Source organism: Prionailurus bengalensis, chromosome X (assembly GCF_016509475.1).
Source record: "Prionailurus bengalensis isolate Pbe53 chromosome X, Fcat_Pben_1.1_paternal_pri, whole genome shotgun sequence".
NCBI classification, from domain to species: domain Eukaryota; kingdom Metazoa; phylum Chordata; class Mammalia; order Carnivora; family Felidae; genus Prionailurus; species Prionailurus bengalensis.
Window position 1 is genome coordinate 126044290 of NC_057361.1, and position 21714 is coordinate 126066003.

Sequence of the window (21714 nt, forward strand, 5' to 3'; positions counted from 1 at the left end):
TTTTCCATGTGATGGGGCCAGAATGCAAAAGCATTGAAGTGGACTGCTCTTCAAAGGCTAACTCCCTTCAACATCTGAAATACTGGCCTTTGCTTTCTTTCCCCTTCCAAGGTGTCAGCCCTGGACCCTCACTTCAACTCTGTATGCCCTGGCTATGGGACAGAGTCACGTCTCAGAGTGATCCAGGTTATCCAGATTGGTGAACGCTTCCTGTTCCCTGAGCTTTGTCCCAGGGACCTGAATTTGGTATCAACAGCACGCTGAGATACTAAAGTCTTTAAGAAAAGTCTTGGGCTCCTGGAATCCAATTTCCAGCCTGATGTAATCCAATTTCCAATCCTGCATGGTCAGAGCTCTGTCATAAAACCCACCTATGATCCCCTTCCACCCCACTAAGAAGAAAAGCACGTGGGATTATGTGGGTCAAGGGTTTGGGAATGAGCATCAGACATTTTTTGATGTCCAAATGTGTCCAGCTCTTTCAGAATGCAAATTCAGTCAAGGCATTCAAATCACCTCACTCCAGCCACCGCAAAAAAAAAAACAGCAAAAACAACAACTACAAACAAACTCTGAGTACACGCTATTCCAAAAGAAACGTACACTTTGCATTTTTGCAGATAGGAAGAGTAAGACCCACTGGGTGCCCAAAGTCAAGGACCTGTGTCCCGTCCCCAGCAGCCGGATCCCGTCCTCCTCTCCCGGCCTGGCCCCGCCCGTGTCTGTGTCTAAAGCTGGCCAGGGGACAACTGCAGAGGCCTGAAGGGGCGGGGGGGCCGGGCTGCGCGCGGGGTGAGGGCGGAGGCGTCAGCGCGCGCCTTTTTGTGCGGCTCCAGGCCCCCACTGGATTGGTTCGGTCAGTGTTGCCGTCGGAGTGGGCGGAGCCAGCTGGAATCCAGGCTCGGAGTCCAGTCGCAACCAGGAGCGGTTGCAGACGGAGCGCACTTCGCAGCGGCGGGTTGCTCCCCGTGGCTGCTGCGTCGAGCAGAGCTGCTGGGGCTGCTCCTCCTGGGCTCTGGGCTCCCGCTCAACCCCCGCGCTCCTTGCTTCCCATACACTCGCTACTGTCTCCTTAGAGACTCCTAGCGACCCCCAGCTCCCTCTGGCCCCGCACTGCCTCCACCCCGTCCCTTTCCCCAGCTGTGAACTGCCGTCTCTCGCGCCTTCCAGCCCCGAGCTGCGCGGTCATGGGTATGAGAGGGATGCTGCGAGTCACCGTGTTCCTGCTACTCATCAGGACCTGGCTCGCGGAGGGCAACGACCCCAGTCCCACCCCAAAATTCCACTTCGAGCTCTCCCCCACTGTGCCCGAAGTCATCTTGAACCTCTTCGACTGGTAAGCGGGTGCCGCCAGCCTGGGCATGGCGGCGACAGGGACCGGCGGGCCACCTCGGGCCTCTTGGACGGAGCGGGCTGGGGTATCTTGAACCCAGCTCGCTGCCGAGTCATGGCGCGCGGGTCCTGCCCGTCCGGTCCCTGGAGGGAGATGGGATGGAAGTGGGGGCGACCGGTAGAGATAGAGCTCTGTGCTTCAGCCCACCTGTTACCGCGGCGCCTGACAGAGCCCCGCGTGTGCCCTAACTGCAGCCACGGGCGGAGGAGGGGGGGCGGGGGGAAACCATGCCCTCAACCCAGGGTCTGCCATCCACCCTCGGGACTAAGGCACTGGGCAGGTTTTCCGAGTCATTTCCACTGGCACCTGGGGACTGGGAGGGGGAGCAGTACAGGGTGATGGACAACTCACGAAACATAGACAGTACAGACACCTGTTTGAGTCCGGATTTTAATCTGTTCCCTGAGGCGCGTGCGTGTGTTTGTATGTGTGTTGAACGGTGAGGGACCTTTTCCAATGCTGCAGATAGAAATTGTTGACTCAACCTCATCGGAGCCCAGACAGTGGGATCAGTAGCTGCTTAACCGTATACCCTGTGTGGCCTGAGATGGGTGTGCTTTTGTACTTAGTCCTGTGAAAACATTTGAAGATTCAGGGTTTGGTTTTTTTTTTCTGTTTGATTTCAAGTTTGTTTGGGTCTGCAAATATCTGAAGAGATATTAAACAGTCAGTCTTTACATGTAGATCACACAGAAATGTGTGTTTGCAGTGGCCATGGATCCTGCGCTCTGGCATATGGGTAATGTGTGGTACTAAACAGGCGGGAATGCATTGCTTTAATTCGGGAATAATGCATGTGTACACTTTGGAGTAATGCAAAATGAAATTCTGTAATTAAAGATGATTAGAAATGATTTTTTTTAATGACAAACCAGAAATGAACATGTATTCAGAAAAAAAGGTGGGGGGGATAGTTGGGCAAGGTTCCAGCAGACAGCCCTGCAGTGTCCTCAACCCAACATACCAGACTGCGCTAGTGAACTCTCTCTCTCTCTCTCTCTCTCTCTCTCTCTCTCACACACACACACACATGTCCACATGTGCGCGCGCGCACACACACACACACACACACACACAGATTTGCAGGGGCTGACGTTCCCTGGTGGATGTGTCAGAGATCCTAAAAATTGTAGTGAAGTCCAGGGCCTATTCTCATTCACAAACCCCTTTTCTGGAAAGAGCCCTACTGAAGGTGTAGGTGAATCAGATGAACCTCAGAGACTTCTAGAAAGGCCAGCTGTCTGCAAGGCTGAGCTGGATCCACTTAACATGGGCTCACTCAAAACACGTCTAGGCTGGAAGCATATGCTTAGCTATAGAGATGTCTGCTCTCAGAATACATGTCTTTTGTAGGACAGCCCTTGAACCCCCCAAATCTAAACAGTTTGGTTGGGTGAGGGTCTTAAATCTCTGCTACATGAGCAGAGTTCTCTCTCTCTCTCTGTCTCTCTCTTTCTCTCCCTCCCTCTCTCTCTCTCTCCCTCCGTCATGTGCCATATATCAAGTCTTAAAAACAGAGTTGTATAAACACAAGATTTACATAGATGTAACCACAAAATGTCTGGTCCTAGTCCAGGTAGGGGAAATGTCGCTGAGGCTCAGGGGGGTCACCGAGGGTGGAATATGACCTTTCCTGAGCCAGTCAGGTGCCCCTGGAAGGACTTTCACCAACCTGGAAAGCTTCATCCAGGCTGATGGCAAGGTGGGCCTTCTTAAGGGGCTGAAGTAATGTGTTTATCCCAGGTCCGGAACTTGCCCATTCCCTCCCTTCTCTACCTCCCCTACTGTCTCCTCTAGTCATGCCCTGCTCCTCCCCAATCCTGCCTGGTAACAAATATCCAGTCTTTGTGCCCCATTCTCTGGATAAAAGCGGAAGGGGGGGAGGGGGAAAAGAGGAGTCTGCGTCACTGCTGCGCTTCTGGCTGACTCACTCTAGGGAGGGAGAGGAGTGGGGAGAAACGTGTACATGTATGACTGTACATGTCTGCATGTGTGCAGGAGAAAAGAAGGCCCTGACAAGTTGACATCTGGGGTGCTCTTTGCTGTTTGTCCTCTGAGAAGCAATGTGGCATTTACTGATGACCAGCATTTACTGATGATTTCTCTGTTTCAGCAAAAATTGTGCAAATGAAGCTGTGGTTCACAAGATTTTGGACAGGGTGCTGTCGAGATATGATGTCCGTCTGAGGCCAAATTTTGGAGGTAAGACACAACCAGATACTAGAAGCCTTAGTGTGACATGGAATAGAGCTGAGATGGATGCAACAAGACAGCTCCACTCAGTACTGCTGCCCATTGGCACTCCCCAGGCTCAACACTTTTGCCTCTCCAGACCCCACATTCCTGACTGTGGGAGACCTTCAGCTGAGCACTTTCAGGGCCCCAAACCCCAGGCCTTCTGCTCTGCTCTTCCACTTCTCTGCCTTCTTATGCAAGGGGCCTTTCTGCCCCTTCCCTTATAACAGCCTGAAGTGCACTCCCGGGTGTGGCTGGAGAAGCAGTAACTAAGAAATGGACTGTGCACTAGAGTTTTCTGCTACATTCATGGGGAGGGCACACATTCTTCTACTTGAGCACACATTCTTTGCACTTTGGACAGTTGCCCCATTCAGCTAGTTCAAAACTAAGGGCATGGTCTTCTCTGTCTAGTTTACTTTACCCACCGGGGTCCCAGGCACTTCCACCTCTGCCACCCCTTACCAAAGCCTTTAGTTTCCACCAAGTTCATTTTCATTCAACACATTCAAGTCGGTGTGATCTTTATAAATCCAACCTGATCACCTCTCAGAGTTTTGATGGCTTTATTTAACTGCCAAATATAACCCTTAGCCTCGCACTCAGACCTCAAGCACAAAGATGAGAAATGACAAGGGAACTGAAACACAAAGCCAATATATAAGTTTCTCCTCTAATTCTTGCCTAGCCCCCACCCTTGGAAAGGGTGACTAGGCCCAATCACATGGCTTTAGGGGACAGGCATTCTAGTCCAACCCCACAGAAAAGGAGTAGCATTCTCCAGGGACCACCCGAGAAACCTAGACCAAGGACAGACAAAAGGAAGGGGAGTTAGTCACTAAATAAGAGTTAGTCACATTTCAGCTCAAAGGAAACAGAAAGCTAAAAATCAGAGTGGCTGAGTGGAAGAAAGCCCTTCACTTCCTGCAGGTGGTAGACCTAGACACCTACTCTAAGGGGTTAATGAATGCTAATGATTCACATTTGTACATATGAATAGAAGTCTTCCAAAAACACAATGCCTCCACTCTAAAGGGCACACAGCTAGGAAGTGTACATTGTAGTAGACCAGTAACAGAATTCTGGGGGTGCTGTGATTTGCTGGGAAAGCCACCTGGAAAACCAAGGCCCCAGGCTTTGGAAGTGGGACATTTAACTGGTGTTGCTTTTGCTGTGTTGCTCCCTCTGAGTCTCAGGACAGAAGGTACAGTCCTGGATCTAAGTAAGGTGAGTGTGCACTGGGCATTAGAAAGCTGGAGTGGAGAGGGCAGAAGTCAGGCTTTTTCAGTGTGGACATTCAGATGCTAGAGCACAGCCAGCACTCTTGAGTGACACTGGTTTTTGAACAGCTGCACCAAGCGCTGGTGGCTGTCAAGGGAGTAGCTACTACACTTTCTCCTTTCCTCATTTTCGTGTTTCTCAGCAAAGGCTACCCAACAGCCATTCATGTACACCAAGCACACCCTTCCCACTGTTTCAGATTGCCATCCCTCCAAGCATCCAGCATCAGGGGGAGGGAGCCGGGGCAAGGACCACCCTCTGGGGATTATCTGGTGTGGCTGGTCCAGTCTCTCCAAGGCACCGCACCGGTGTCTTTTGAGCTAACTCAAATTTGTTTACACCTGATTCCTAACCTGAGTACACTAAGCTTTATAGGCCTGTACATCTGGAGTGTATGAGGAAAGATGGGTCCTTGATTTGACCAAACAGTAGATGAAGGTGGGAGAGCAAGGACAATGCAGGACCTTCTAGCATTTAGAGAGAAGAAGGCACTACAGGCTCAGTCTGGGACTGTTATATAGGGCAGGGAGGGGGTTGCCAATCAATGAGACACTGGGTCCAGGGTTTCACCTTTGCGGTAACCCAGGACTCCCTGTAATGCTTCCCACTAGACACAGAATCAAATTCCCCTCTGTGTCTGAAGTGATATAGAGATTCAAGGACAGACACACACACATACACACCCCCCACACGCAGAGGCCTCACCTAACTGTGGTCAGGTTCAGTGGGTCAGTAATGAGGCTGTGGGAGCCTTATTACTTCCTTGAGAGGAGGAGGAGAAGGAAGAGCCAGGGGAAGTTAACAAAGCTGCTTCTTTCTGGGCAAGAGAAGTGGGATTCTACAGTATTGCAAAAGGCAGGTCCCTGAGGACTTCACCTAGTTCCTCACCTGGCACAATGTAGGCACAGAGTGAAGGAATGAGTGGGACATCTTCACCATTCCTCCATTTATCTGCTTTTCCTCTGGTACTCTGATGGCTGCTAGGGAGGACAAGGACTTGGGGTAGCAAAATTTCCAAGAGGGAGGAAGTGGTTAACCCCTCTCTGCCTTCCTGAGCCCATCAGGAAGGAATATGGAGCTGAGGCCATCACCACAGAGATAGCATTTACACACCTTATCTGGAAACTTTTTGTTTCCCTCCATGGGATACCTTGGCTAATCTCTCATAAGGTGTCCCCTCTAGGTGAGTAAATTAGAAAACAGTTCCAGGTTTCCTTCCTCCAGGCTACATCCTCAGGCCAGGACTTATGGACTACATTTCAGCTCCTAGTTGACCCTTGCACAGGGCTATGTCTTGGCCCTTTAGGGTTCAGGTCCCCCAGAATTCCACTGGAAGGGATGGGGCTGCCTGATTGGCACAAAATGGTGTAAGATGAGAAGCCTGACCCAAGAGTGAGGTGTCAGGGGATGGATGGCCCCTCTAGGACTAGTTGCCTGCTTAACACACTTTCCACTCTCTAAAGGCATGTAAGGAGCCTGACAAGCTATAATAAAGAACTACATTTCTAGAGACCTCTATCACTACATACAGTGCTGGGGATCATTCACAATAGCCCTAAATTCTGGAGTCTGGGCTGTGGCCTCTCAGAAAGGCCCATTTACTTCTCAGCTGCCATTTATATGCTGATGCCCAGTCCCAGGTCACTGAAGCATTGGGATAGGATAAGCCTTTTCCCTCTTTTCTGCTCAGCTTCTGTGCCATCAGCCTCCAGTGAAGCCAGCAGGTAAATTGCAAGTGTCACACATGTACCCATAGCAGCAGTGTGGTGTAATACATATAGAATAATGGCTTAGCTGTGGAGCCAGGTGAAGACAGCTTTGAGCCAATAGGAAACAGCAAAAAGTGTTTTTCCACAGCACTTTATAGTTTACTACATATTTTCACATCCATTATCACATTTGAATGGGCAGTGCTAACACCTAGGCCCAAAAAAGAAAGCAGGAGGCAGAAATACACTCATACAGACACACATTCAAACACACATATCAACATACACAGACATCCTCACACATGCACTCACAGGAATAAACTCACAAGTTCATTCACTCATAAGTTCAGTATACATGCTTACCTGCACTAACATATTTACACGTGTGCACACATCTGTGTACATACAAAACATGCTTACACATTCACATACACACATGAACATATTCTCACAAACACACTCAAAAATTTATTCACACACATAAATTCATATGCCTCTGCTCCCACATTCACTCATACTTGCATACAAACATGCTCCCATGTACAAACACTGCCAAATTCACTCACACACATAGAAACATGCACACACACACATGCTTGGATATTCACACACATGGACATACACACATTAACATGTTCAGATATTCATCCATACACATAAATAACTCTTATTCGTCCACATACAAAAAATGCTTGCATACACTGATGTGCACGTGCTTACACATGCACATTAACATGATTGCATGCAAACAGGCTCATGCATTCACCCACACATGAGCTGCTTATACACATGAACATGCTCACATATTTACCAATTCACACAAACAGGCTCACACATTAAGGTACATCCATATCCACATGCACAGATATATTCACACATTCACTTATACCTGCACAATGACACACTAACATATGTGAATATGTTCATGGATTCACTTGCACATCAGCATGGTCACACATTCAATTACACACCAGGACACTCATGTATGCTCATATTCAATCACACACAAACATGCTCACACATCCACTCAAGCACATAAATGTGCTTACATAGACTCATATCCCCACATGTATAAGTATGATGAGTGTGAGAATATAAGTGTGATCACTAATCACACTTAAATCTTGCATACAAATAAGGTCACATATGCAAACAACTCACATATTACACAACAAGCATGCTCATGCACAATGACACAGACACATACAGTCACACACTCAGAAGTTCACTTACCTTCCTAAACATTCACTCACACAAACACATTCAATTACACATTCCCTCACACATGCACTTAACATGCCCACACACAGACTGACACATGAGCATATTCATACACACAGACACATCCATCCAACACACATTCACATACACTCATGTAAACACAACTTTAACATACAAATATGAGCATGCATTTACTCACACATGGACATGCTTATGAATACATTACATTCACATATAAATACAAATACATTCACATGTGAACAGACTCAGACAACCCACATGTTTACTCCCACACAATACACTTCAATACATACACGTTCACATATTTGCTACCTCACAAACACACATAGACTCGCACATTCACCCACACTTACATATGAATGCACTCATATTTATAGACATACTCACACATTTACTCCCACAAAACACTTGAATATGTCAATATTTATACATGCAGACATGGTCACATCCACTCATGTACATGTTCACACATTTACTCACACACAAACATACTCACATACATGAAAACACCAATTCACTCACACACATGAATGTACTCATACATTAACATGCTAACATATGAACATAGAAATTTGCTCACACACACAAATATATACATGTTCACACATTCACTTGCACATGAGCACATTCATACACTCCCACACATCAACCTGCCTACATGCTTGCATGTGCTTACACACTTACTTACATGCAGTATATACAAGCATACAAACATGCTCATGCATTCACTCACACATGAACACACAAATTCACTTATAGGCATGGACATGCTCACATACATATACTCACACATTTACACACACAAGTAAGTTCACAAATACACCCATGTTCACACATTCCCTTGCACATTAACAAGCTCACATACACTCATACAGTCACACATTCACGCACTCATAGTTGCACACTCAAACACACAAATACAAATTCATTTGCATATGAACACACATTTACTGACACACAACACACTTAAGCACACAAATGGCTTACAGGCAGACATCCTCAATACTCTCGTGTATATACACTGGCATAGTCACCTGCACGTGAACACAATCACAGATTTGCTCATGTATGTGAATATGCTCACATACACTCACGTGCACAACTCACATTCATTCACACAAAGACACTTACTAACTCACATATGGACACACTCACATGCACTCACACAAATATGTTCATACACACCACAAATCTTAGCTCTGTTTTTGGGCTCATTGCTCTTGAATTTTTATCAGAAAACCATTTGGAAAAAGAGTGCTTCATCTCTGTATTCTTACCATGACCCCTTCCCTTCATCATATCATGGGCGAGGCCCAGCTGTAAGAGCTTAGCTTGTGTTAATTATAAGATCAGTGCTATCATTATCCCTATTTTACCCATGAGGAAACTTGCACTCAGAGAGATAAGGTAACCTGTTTTTTGGTAATTTTTATTTAAATTCCAGTATAGTTAACATACAGTGTAATATTAGTTTCAGGTGTACAATCTAGTGATTCAACATTTCTATACATCACCCAGTGCTCATCTCAACAAGTGCACTCCATAGTCCCCATCACCTATTTTCCCCCTCCTCTCTGGTAATCATCACTGTGTTCTCTAGAGTTAAGAGACTGTTTCTTGGTTTTCCTCTATTCCTCTTTTTTCCCTTTGCTCATTTGTTTCTTAAATTCCGCATATGGGTGAAATCATATGGTATTTGTCTTTCTCTGACTGACTTATTTTGCTTAGCATAGTACTCTCTAGCTCCATCCATGTTATTGAAAATGGCAAGATTTCATTCGTTTTTTATGGCTGAGTAATATTCCTGTGTGTGTGTGTGTGTGCGCGCGCGCGCACGCGCGCGTGTGTGTGTGTGTGGTTATGTTTTATAAATAATCTCATTTAATATGGCAATTCATATATATATATGAAAATTTATTCTGGCATCATACTTGCCCCTGTAAAAAGTGGGTCATCAGTGAAGAACTCTGACAAATACGTTAAGATATAAAAACCTATCAGTGCCTTGAGAAAGTGACTTAGCACCTATATATACATTTGGGTGTGTATGTATACTGTATCTTCTTTATCCATTTATCAGTCAGTGGACACTTGGGATGTTTCCATAGTTTGGCTACTACAGATAATGCTGCTGTAGACATTGAGGCACATGTATCCCTTCAAATTAGTATTTTTGTATTCTTTGGGTAAATATCTAGTAGTGCAGTTGCTGGATCATAGGGCAGTTCTATTTGTAACTTTTTGAGGAACATCAGCCACTCTGGAAAACAGTATGGAGGTTAGGAAACTTATTCAGGGTCACACAGCTAGTAAGTGTCAAGATGGGGTCCAAACCCAGGCAATCTTGCTCCTGAGTGCATGCTTTATCATACCCTGCATGTAATAGTGTCTTCCCATTTGTAGGTGCCCCTGTGCCTGTGGGAGTATCTATCTATGTCTCCAGTATTGAACAGATCTCAGAAATGACTATGGTAAGTGTGTCACCTTCAGCCATGGGCCTGGGGACAAGGGACATGTGGCAAGGAGCAGAGTCATAAGCCAACTCCAATTGTTCTGACTCACAACAGAGCCCACATAGATGAACATGGTAGGTTTTGTAAACTATAGCCACTGGAACAAAAAATAAATAAATCCAAATGGATTATAGACCTAATAGCGAAAGGCTTATGAAGTTTTTAAAAGATAATATAGAATACTGTGTTTGTGTCTTTGTGGTAGGACTTGTTTAAAAAGACATAGAGGGGCCCCTGGGTGGCTCAGTCAGTTGAGCGCCCAGTTCTTGATGTCAGCTCAGGTCATGATATTGCAGTTTCTGAGTTTGAGCCCCGCATCTGGGTCTGTGCTTATAGCACAGTGCTTGGGATTCTCTGTCTCCTCTCTCTTTGCCCCTCCCCTGCTCACACATGCTCTCTCTCTCAAAAATAAAGTTTTTTTTAAAAAGTTACACAGCCCTTTTAAAAAAAATAAATAAAAAGACATAGAAAGCAGAAAGCATAAAACCATAAAAATAAATACTGGTAATTTCAACTATTTTAAATTCTATCTAGCCAAAACTTCTGGAACTTCTGTTTTGCAAAACAGACAAAACCAGTATAACAAGTATAAAAGGATAAGTCAGAGTGGACTGAGATATCTGCAACACAAAGAACTGATATTGAAAGTATACATAATTCCTGTGAATTAATAAGAATATTTTGGAAATAATAGAAAAATGACTAGAGGAGTGCCTGGGTGGCTCAGTTGGTTGAGCACCTGATTCAGCTCAGGCCACCATTCCTGGTTCATGGGTTTGAGTTGCACATCTCTCTCCCCATCTCTGTCCCCTCTCTCTCTCTGTCCCTCCCCTGCTCACGTGTGTGTTCTTTCTCTCTCTCTCTCTCCTCTCTCTCTCTCAAAAATAAATCAACATTTAAAAAAGAAAAAATGATTAGAAAATTTGTGAAGAAAACCAAGTAGCAAATATGTGAAAACATACTTGACTTTATTATTAGTCAGTGAAGTGCAAACTAAGACCAGAGCAAGAATCCATCACATACCCACCAGATTGGCAAAAGTCAAAAGTCAGACCATACCAGGCAGGAGCTGGCCAGGCAGGAGCATTGAGAAATCTCATCTGTCCTCAGTGTGGGTGTAAACTTGAACTTTCACTTCATAATTCTTATTTCATGTTGATTTGGGTATGTATCATGTGTTCACACAGTGGTGTATATGTAGTATATTCATATGAACAAATTTTATTAACAGACATCAACTTGAATTAATCTCACAAATATAATACATACAGTGTAATTCCATTTGGAAAAAAAATTTTTTTAAATGGGTCCAAGCAATGTTTCCTAGAAATACACACATAGACAACAGAATTCTAACAAACAGCAACAGAACTATTATCATTAAGATCTAAGATAATGGATACTGCTGGGAGGTAGGTGTGGGGAATATGTTCTAGAAGAAACAAATTGAAACTTAAAGTTATTGGTAATGTTTCATTTCTTAACCTGGATTTTAATTACATGAATTTCAGTTATTCTTTTTTTTTTGAAGTTCATTTTTAACATTTAACATTCTTACATATTTCAGTACTCATCTATATTTGTGATATATTTCATACACCTTCATGCACACACACACACTGTGAGGATGGAGAGGAGGACAACCTCACTTACAGCTGGGATTCACCTTTCTCTCCCCAGGACTATACGATCACAATGTTTTTTCATCAGACCTGGAAAGATCCACGTTTAGCATACTATGAAACCAACCTGAACTTGACCCTGGACTATCGGATGCTAGAGAAGTTGTGGGTCCCTGACTGCTACTTTTTAAATAGCAAGGATGCTTTTGTGCATGATGTGACTGTGGAAAATCGTGTGTTTCAGCTTCATCCAGATGGAACAGTGCGGTATGGCATCCGGTGAGTTTCCCCAGGCACTTGAGGACCATCCTCACAGGCTTCCTTCTTCCAAATGAGTATCCCATAAACACACTGTAAGAGACACACAAAGGAGCCCACGGCTTTCCACATCTGTCTTGTGCTGCCCCCTCACTCATCCTACCCAGTAGTCAAAGTGAAACCTTCAGAGCTTTCCACAACCATCCTTGGCTGTCCTGTCCCCACACCTTGCCCATCTTTCAATCCCTAACTTAAATGCTCTCTTTGTCAAGAAATCCTCCTTGATTATCTCAACTCAAAGAGCTCTCCCTCCACTTTAGCATTCTATACATTCTGTTATTTATCTTTGTTTCTTTTCTCTTCCATGCAGTGAGGGAGGGAGACAAATGAATGCTGAAGCCCATATGTAATGAGGGAAGGGGACCAATCTCTGTCATTGGTCATATTTGCATCATGCAGGGGAGCCCACGGTGTGCAATATATGTCGATTGTCCATGGCTCTGTACACATAGGATGTGCACATGCTGGAAATCCTCACTGGCTTATTTATAGCACAGTATATGGTCACCAAGGCTCTCCCCACAGCATCATCTCTTATAAACTATCACTTAAGACGAGCATAAGAGATAAATGTAGCTCAGAAAATTTTTCCAAAAGGTAGTTGTGCCAGGGTTCAGCCCCTGTCTCTGAGTCTCTCTTTCTCTTGGGTGCTCCTGTTATATCCCTTTGTTTCTCCCTTCTTTCTCCATGGCCCAAGGTGCTAGAGTTAAAGAACAACAAAACTTACAAGGAACAGATGACTGGTCATACCTGTTTCATTAAAAGGGGTCCTCAGCTGATAAACGCTGCATGGAGGATTCATAGAAAGGAGAAACACACACACACATCTCTACCCAGTGTACAAAATGGAAATTGCTTAAAGGGTTGAAAGGGACTACACTGGGATTAGCAGCTGGGAAGGGCAGGATAACGGATAGGGGACAGCCTCCCAGCGGAGGCTGCAGAGAACGTTTGTAATTATCCTCTTTCCCACAGGCCATTCCTCCCACTTCCCTAGCGCCTCCAAGATCCTTCCTCAGATTCCTCCCACAGACGTACCACCTGGCAACTTGAAGCCCCTGCCCAACACTGCATGACCCACCTTAGATATGTTAATACCTCCTACCCATTTATACCTACTACTGGCAATTTTCTCAGCTCCAGTGGTCCATGTACTTAGGCAGATACGCAGAGATGAGAGTGCTATGGGAGCACCTCTCCTAGCCAAAGGTGGGCCTGGGCTACAGCTCACATCCATGCCTGCACAACACATACGGGCACTCCACATGTGATCTGGCACATCAGCTGCTCCAATGTAGCCTTGCTCCTTCTTCAGCAAGAAACTCCACTTTCTGTCTCTCCATCCAGTTTCCTCAAGAGCCCTTCCCATTTTGATGCCCTGAGACTTCCTGACATGCCACACACCTGTTCTTTAAGCCCTGCCAGACTTGTTGGCATATACATTCCCTCTCTCCTCCCTCCACAAGTGCAACTTAGCTTTCCTCTAGAGAGAAAGGAAGGAAAGGAAGAGGAAAAAGAAGGAAAGAAACACTGGAGGGAGAGGAGGACCCAGTTCTAGTGTAGGCAGTATGGGAAGATGTTAGGTGGGTCAGCACTTGGAGTACCTCTCTCCTGCACACCCCTGCAGCCTTCTCAGGAATGGTTCTTTGCCTGAACTTGATTCGCTTTTCCCTTCCTTCTGCTTTTCCTTTGCAGACTTACCACCACAGCAGCTTGTTCCCTAAATCTGCAAAAATTCCCCCTGGACAAGCAGACCTGCAAGCTGGAAGTAGAGAGCTGTACGTATGTCCTCCAAGGCCCCTCATTTCTACTTGGGGTTATGGTTATCCAGAAACCAAAAGCAGAGTAGAGAGTGAGAAGGATAGCATATTTCCCCTACTCCATCCCTCCCCATTCTCTCTCTCCTCAGTAGACAGACAGACAGACAGAGGTATATACAGAGTATCTGGGAGAAGGTGGACTTTAATGTGTAAATAGTCCCATGAGGAAATTGTACCTTGCTATTGGAAAGTTGTGTACAAGCTAGTGTGCAGGAGCACATCTGTTTGCTTTCTTTCCTGGCTGAGAAATTCCAAAGTGAGAATTCCCTTTCCAAGTTCCCCCCTCTTCTGTGCTCAGACTCAGCAAACCACAAAGGTGCCCCAAATGTGCAGGTTCCAACCATTCTTTGGGTTCCACAGACTGCTCTGGTGTAAAATCTGCCTATGCCTGCTTTCTCAGACCGACCTGCTTCTTTCCCTGTCCCAGATGGCTACACAGTTGAAGACATTGTATTATACTGGGAAGGCAATGGGAATGCCATCCAGGGGACTGAGAAGCTGCACATTCCTCAGTTCAGCTTCCTGGGGAAAACAATGGCTAGCAAAGAGGTGTTCTTCTACACAGGTGGGTCTGATATTCTCTCCTATTTCTTCTCTCTTTTGTACCCTGGTAAATTCCTGGACATCTCTCTGCCTTTGACCTCTGCACTCCTGTCCTATTTCCTTCTGGCTCTGTACACCTTCCAAAACCCCTTCAAAATGAGGAAATGGATGTGGAAGCACTTGGCTGGGTTTGACACTCTACAGGTATAAAAGGTTCATGCTTTTGCTGATAAAAATAGGCCTCCTCTTAAAGCCAGCCTCTCCCCGTCCATCTGTTTGCAGCTTTGAAATATCCTGTATCTCCCATTTCAAAACTCCAGTTGACATGAAGCAAGTGAGGAAGGAAGGAGGAGAGAACAGACTCACTATGCCATATGGGCCTACTTACATGCCACTGTCACTGGCCTTAAGGCAGCAAATAGGGTCAGATCTACAAACTGCCCAGGCTGGAATATTAGAGGCTGAACTGCCCATCAGCTTCCCCTCCTCCATCCTGTACTTCACGCTGAAAATCCCCTCAGCCCTGCCACCCTAATACCAGTATGTCTCCTTGCCAGGTTCCTATGTACGTCTGATACTGAGGTTCCTGGTCCAGAGGGAAGTCACCAGCTACCTTGTACAGATCTATTGGCCTACTGTTCTCACCACTGTTGTCTCTTGGATATCGTTTTGGATGAACTATGAATCCTCTGCAGCCAGGGTGACAGTTGGTAGGTCCTGTCCGCATCCCGAGGAGGAACTTGGATCATCTTGCTCAGAAAAAAAGTTGACAATAAGAAAGGAATACCTGGAGTGGTATGTGACTGCACAGGCAAGGAAGCAATATGGTGCCTGCCCAACAGGCATTTATACAGGTCCTCAGCCAATCCCTAGCAGAGACACTGATGTTGGAGACAAGTGTGAAAAAACAACAGGGATAGGATCTTGATATGTTGGGCCCAAAGTATCAGAATTCATTATTTGCTGGATACATAAATGAACAGGTCATAAATTTAGATCAGAAATGCAATACAGCAGGGGTGTCTGGGTGGCTCAATCGGTTAAGTGTCTGACTTAGGCTCAGGTCATGATCTCACAGTCTGTGAGTTGGAGCCCCACATCGGGCTCTGTGCTGACAGCTCAAAGCTTAAAGCCTGCTTCAGATTCTGTATCTCTCTGCCCCTCCCCCACTTGCACTCTGTCTCTCTCTCTCTCAAAAATAAACATTAAAAAAAATTTTTTTAAGATGTGTAGAAATTTAATACAATAAACATAGATTGAGCAACATAGCAAAATGTCCTACTAGGCATCAGAGGACTTCCAGAGAAGCTTGCCCTCAATGAGTGTCTAATGAAATGCTAAGATAGATGCTAGGAGATTCTACACTTGATCTTAGCCAAAAGGCCGAGAAGCAACAGATGCTAGGAGATTCTAGAGGAGGAAATGACCCAGGTCTTGTTGTCTAAAACTACACCAAGAAAATGTTGCTCAAACTGGGTTTTCAAGATCTGTAGGAGGCAGAGACATAAGACTTGTCATTCACTAAAACAGGAAATTGCTATTAAAAGGCACAGGGGCCCTAAGAGGGGATTAGATCACAGAGGGCCTGGGGCAAGAGCTGGGGAAATAGGGAGAATAGCAGAAAGACAGGAGGGTTGAATGGGAAAGACCTTGAGATCCCAATTTTAGCAGTTAGAACTTCATGTCCAAGCAATGGGGAAAACAAGAGGGTTTTGAGCAGTACCAAGGAGGAGCCTAAGAGATCAGCTCCCAAGTTTATCTGGTCCCAGTGTGCCCCACATCCAGGTCTGGTTTTCCATCACCATCTTTGGGGCAGACTCCTCGGCCTCCTTCTTTAGGAGCACATGTTGGACTAAGCCTTTAACATTTGTGTAATATTTTAAGGGCTCACAAACCTTTCTGAGGGATGTGATCTAAAGGAAAGCCCATGTGTTGGAAGGCAAAAGAGATTGGAGATGTAAGTCACTGTGAAACCATGGCTGGAGATTTTGGACTTGACCCTAAGAACAATGAGAAGTCACTGAATCATCAAAGCATGACTGGATGTAAAGCTGGGAGGGCAGGGAGGAGCAAAGAGAGCACTTGAGCAAAGTCCCCAGGCCTAGGGAGTTGAAGGCATTTTGCTGAGAGTCCTCCTTATCCCAGAGATGATCGTTGCTCCCTTCCTGTGGGATGTGGACCTGATGGCTTGCCAAGAACTTCAGCCACCTGAGGATCCTAACCCTGCCATGTTCTTTACAGGTCTGACTTCAATGCTCATCCTGAATGCCATCAACTCACATCTGCGGGATAAACTCCCCCAAATTTCCTGTATTAAGGCCATTGACATCTACATGGTCGTATGCTTCTTCTTCGTGTTCCTGTCCTTGCTGGAATATGTCTACATCAACTATCTTTTCTACAGCCGAGGTGGATCCCGGCGCAGACTCAGGCGACACAGGAGAGCCCAAAGAGTCATGGCCCGCTACCGCTACCAAGAATTGATGCTGCAGGTTTGGCTTTTTGACTGACAATCAGCTTTCCCTGATTAGGGATTGGGCACATATTAAAACCTAAGTTTAGCACTTGACCCTTTCACATTTCTTAGCTCCTTTTAGCCTCACACAGCACATGTGTGTGTGTGTGTGTGTGCTCAAACACACACACAGACACACACACACCAGATAACAAATAGAACAATTTATCATCACTCCTTTACAGGTCAAATCATTGTCCTAAAGTCACAAAGCAGTAAGTGGCAGAACTAGATTTTCCCAGACCTTTTGACTTCAAATCCAGTCCACTTAGCATACTTTCCAAGGGCAGGTGATGGAACCAGAGGGAAGAGGAACACAGGCAGGCTGAAAGGAAAAGATAGGCAGCAGAGGTGTTGGTCTACCGCTCCTTCCTTTGCTCTTTCAGTTCCCAAAGCCATGCTGGGACTTTTGTTGCTGGCAGTACATTAATGTCCAGCAGTACTCCCTCCTTCACAGGGAGCCCAGCCACATTGCCTGAGGAGCCCTTGCCTCCATCCACCACACAGCACTCCAGAGGGAGCAGCTGCCCCAGGGAGACACAGGCTTGGCAGCCACCATGGATTTCCCTTACATGCTAACAGACTTTTGGTCTTGTTCCTCAGCCCCTTGCACGTCGGAGATCCCAGGAAGAGATGATTCTGTCAGTGGAAGAGATCAACAATCACATTGCAATTGCTGTTGAGGAAAGTCCTCTCCCTCCTCCCTCCCCACCACCAGTGCTTATTCATGTAGGATGTGAACCTACTGACTTTGTAAGTCTACCTACTATCTCCTTAAAGGATGACCAGGTTAGCATAGAAGATGAAAGTGGCTCTCCTTTCTCCACACCAGTACAGGCCTGTCTGGCAAGCCTCGAAAGCCTCAGCTCTTTGACCTCCATCCCAGAGCAGGCCCCACTGGCCACCTCAGAAAGCCTCAGCTCACTATCTTCTCTCTCAGAGCAGGCCTGGATGGCCTCTAGAGAAAGCCTGAGCGATCTCCCCTCCACCTCAGAGCAGGCCCTGCACAGCTATGGCGTTCGCTTTAATGGTTTTGAGATTGATGACAGTGTTATTCCTACTGAAATCCGCAACCGTGTGGAGGCTCATGGCCATGCTGAGACCCATGACCCAGAAGACCCTGAAGAGAACTCGAGCTCAGATGAGAGTCGTAGCTGTGGCCCTAGTGGGAGGCATCTGCTTCTCCACAGCCACAGGTGTGTGCAAGAGGCAAGCTATAGCCTTGATGAGATCCGTAGCAACCTTAATGAGATCCGTAGCAACCTTGATGAGATCCGTAGCTTGCCTGATGACATCAAAGTTGAGAGCGGCTACCTTGACCTTGAGAAGCAACTCGAGTGTGATCTTGACAGCACCTGGAGCCTTAATGTTGATGATTTCTTGGGCTTTGACCAAGGCAAGGATAGTAACTCAGAGTCTGATGACAGTTGCCCCCCGAGTCCTGGGTGCTCCTTCAGTGAAGGGTTGTCCTCCAAGCTCTTTCACCCTGACTATGTCCCTAAGGTCGACAGGTGGTCCCGGATCCTCTTCCCTCTTGCCTTTGTGGTGTTCAACATTGTTTACTGGGTGTATCATATCAATTAGTCCCATAGTGCTCTTTTCATGGTTCCACTTGATTCTACTCTGCCTTCTTTTCTTTGTTCATTTTACTTTGTGGTTATTTGGGCAGTTGAATCAGTTCTACCTTTCTCTTTGTAAACATGAGGTAGTGAGTGGTTGGAAAGGATGCGTTCTGACTGGAAGGAAAGGTATTGAGGAGGAGTTGGAGGTAAATAGCACACTGATTTCCCTTTTCTGCTAGAAGACTATCACCTTTCCAAAGACTTCTACCATCTATTAAGCACAGAAAAGCCCCTAGAAATGTTCAGAGGACAGAGCCAGGTTGGGGGGGATGGAGGAAGCATCCAAGCCCTATGCATAAACATTTCTAGGGGTTTTTTTGTCCCCCTGAGGTGTTGAATTTTCTTTTTCATTACTTTTTTTCTTCTGTTTTTCCCTCCTAGGGATTATGGTCTTGCTCACCCCCTGATTAAGGTTTTACAGGACAAAGTCAAGCTGGGTTGAACAGAGGTACACAGGGGAAGGGCTAGCCATGGCTTTAAAGTGCAAGGGGATGGCACTAGGGAACTTGGGAAACTTTGAAAGTGCCTCTTCCCCACTATTTTTTCTGTTGTATTTTGACTGTGGCATTGTGGCATGAGGTTGGGAGTGGAATATGAGTGGGTAGGGGTACTGAGTGAGATGTCAGAGTGAGAGATCATGTTTCCAGGAGGAGCTTACAGGGGGTGATGAGGTCAACTTGGAGATTACCCAGATGTAACTAGCATCTTTGGAGGGATTGGAACTTCTCTTGTCTATATTCTGCTTCATAGCGCTTGACAACACAGCCTGAGTACACCTAGGTCAGATGCTGACGTGATCACTAGTTACAGAGAAAGCACTTGATAAATGAAGACTAGGGTCAGGACATTTCTGGCTTGCTATTTCATCCTCTGGTCTAGAACAGCAAATGAACAATTGTCGTGAATCTCTATATAGTAATCTTATTTGTCTAGTGCACAGCAAGTGTCAACAAGCTCACTGACCCATCACAGTGTCACACCCTCACAGGAGCCCAGTGAAGCAGGAAGGCAAAGCACATTGTCTTCAGTGTTCCAAGGGGAACAAGTGGAGCTTATGTATCATGCTTGAGGACATGCAGCCAGTGAGTGGTAGATCCACTCCACTTGCTCTTCCTTCTTCTTGTCCTTTTAACTCTCTCAACTGAAGTGTTCCCCTTTCTCCTTGCCCCTTTACAAATGGGGGTGCTCCATCAGGTTCTGCTTATCTGCCAGGCACCAGACCTCATTTGATAGCACCTGGAACATCTCTGCTGGAAGTGGCCAGTGACCAGCCAATGAGTGTGAACTGAGCACATGGAACATGAGCACTGCACACCCAGTGGGGCTCCTAAGGGAAATAGAAAGTAGCCTGCACTCCAACTTTCTTAGCAGCTCCACCTCATGAATAGAGGCCACAGGGAACAAGATTTGCCAAGCACTCAGCCTGTGTTTCTCCTTCCTCCCCAGGCAGCCTCTCCCGTAGCCCCTCAGCCACCTACCCTTTTAACTGTGTTTCTGTGTTTGTGTTTCTGTGTATAGCTGAGTGTATGTGTGCATGAAAACAATTTTGTGTGCACATACAACCATTTGAGAAGCTGTACAGCTCTATGTATATCAGTGTAAATCTATATTGATGTGTATAAGAGTGTATATATAACAACATGTGGATGTGTGTATGTGTGTGCATACCCCTAGGAAAGAGTGTGTGTGCTTGTGTGTACACACATGGGTATGTGCTGTGTGTATATGACAGCATATGTGCATACCTATGTTACTTTATCTGATTTGAATGAGTGTGAAAAGAAATACACCTGAAAGCATATTTATTTCCTGTTGGTGGCTCTTCTGGAACCACCATAATTCCTTTGGCCTCCACATATGTGGGGGGCCTTATTTGGCCGGGCTGGTTAACTGTTTCGTTCCAATTCCTTGTTCCAGGGAGCAGTGTCTCCTGGCCCCCATCCATTCTTCTCCTCCTCCCTCCACCCATCTGTGCTGTCGCCTGGACAGAAGACATAGGAGAAGTGAATGTAGTCCCAGGAAGTGACAGTTTAGTGCCTTGAGGTAGGAAGTGCTCAAATGTGAGATAAGCTGAGAGTGCAGAGCATTTTGCTTTGTCCTGAAACAAATGTTTCCATAACAAAGACAGAGATTGAGGGGGTTCCTTGAAGATGCATTAAGAACAGAAATATGTGGACAATGGATGGGGACAGCTAAAGAACTGGAGAGGGAGTTGTATATAGCCTTTATAACTTATTCCCTTATTGCAATCACATTGTACGCCCAACATGTGTGGGGGCTGAAGACAGCCAAAAGCAGGTGGGTGATGTGAAGACATATCCCAAGGGATCAGCTGTAGCACTGGATGCAGAGAACTAAAGGTGCTTGGGAAAGGCCTGCAGGCATGGCCAGTAGGAGTGGTCCCTTTTAGGGGCACTGTAATAACCCATCCTGCATCTTTGGACAGCCTTGGATTTGGAGTCCAGAAATCCCTCCTCCTACCCACTCCAGGAAAAGAGATTGTTATAGGGGTGAGAGGATTGGCCAAGGAGAGAGGTATAAAGGGAGCCCCAGGGACTGACTGTCTAGATCGGTCCAGCTTGCCATGTCTCTTATTTTGTATACACACAACATACAAATATAGCCTCCTACACATACACACCCACAGAGACATAGTCACGCATACATGGATACTCACCCTCAGCACTAAATGGATATATACACCGAGACATGCACACTCACATATAGCTACATATATATTCACATGCACAACCACACACGATTACCCTCATTCATGTGCATGCACACGCGTGCATATACACACACACACAGATAACAGCTAAAAACAAAAAAGTTGCCAATGGAATATCTAAGATTGCCTCTTTCTTTTTGGACACCTCTCACAGAAAGGTTGGGAGGAGA

At 45.9% G+C, this 21714-nt stretch overlaps 1 protein-coding gene and 1 pseudogene across 1 annotated transcript; one reads left to right on the forward strand and one right to left on the reverse strand.

Moving 5' to 3' along the window:
• The first annotated feature begins 941 nt into the window (after positions 1-941).
• On the forward strand, positions 942-20342 carry GABRQ (gamma-aminobutyric acid type A receptor subunit theta). Its single transcript, XM_043570403.1, has 9 exons — positions 942-1336; positions 3507-3595; positions 10264-10331; positions 12054-12274; positions 14009-14091; positions 14561-14698; positions 15234-15386; positions 16918-17168; positions 17795-20342. The coding sequence occupies exons 1-9, from the start codon at positions 1188-1190 to the stop codon at positions 18773-18775; spliced, it is 2133 nt and encodes a 710-aa protein (XP_043426338.1). The 5' UTR covers positions 942-1187; the 3' UTR covers positions 18776-20342.
• LOC122478167 lies at positions 15907-16071 on the reverse strand (annotated as a pseudogene).
• Positions 20343-21714: the final 1372 nt, after the last annotated feature.

Bases quoted from the DNA above. Each gene is read 5' to 3' on its own strand.
- GABRQ (XM_043570403.1), top strand. From the start codon at position 1,188: ATGGGTATGAGAGGGATGCTGCGAGTCACCGTGTTCCTGCTACTCATC. The intron at 14,699-15,233 runs GTGGGTCTGATA...TCTCCTTGCCAG, and splicing joins AGAGGTGTTCTTCTACACAG to GTTCCTATGTACGTCTGATA. The intron at 15,387-16,917 runs GTAGGTCCTGTC...TGTTCTTTACAG, and splicing joins TGCAGCCAGGGTGACAGTTG to GTCTGACTTCAATGCTCATC.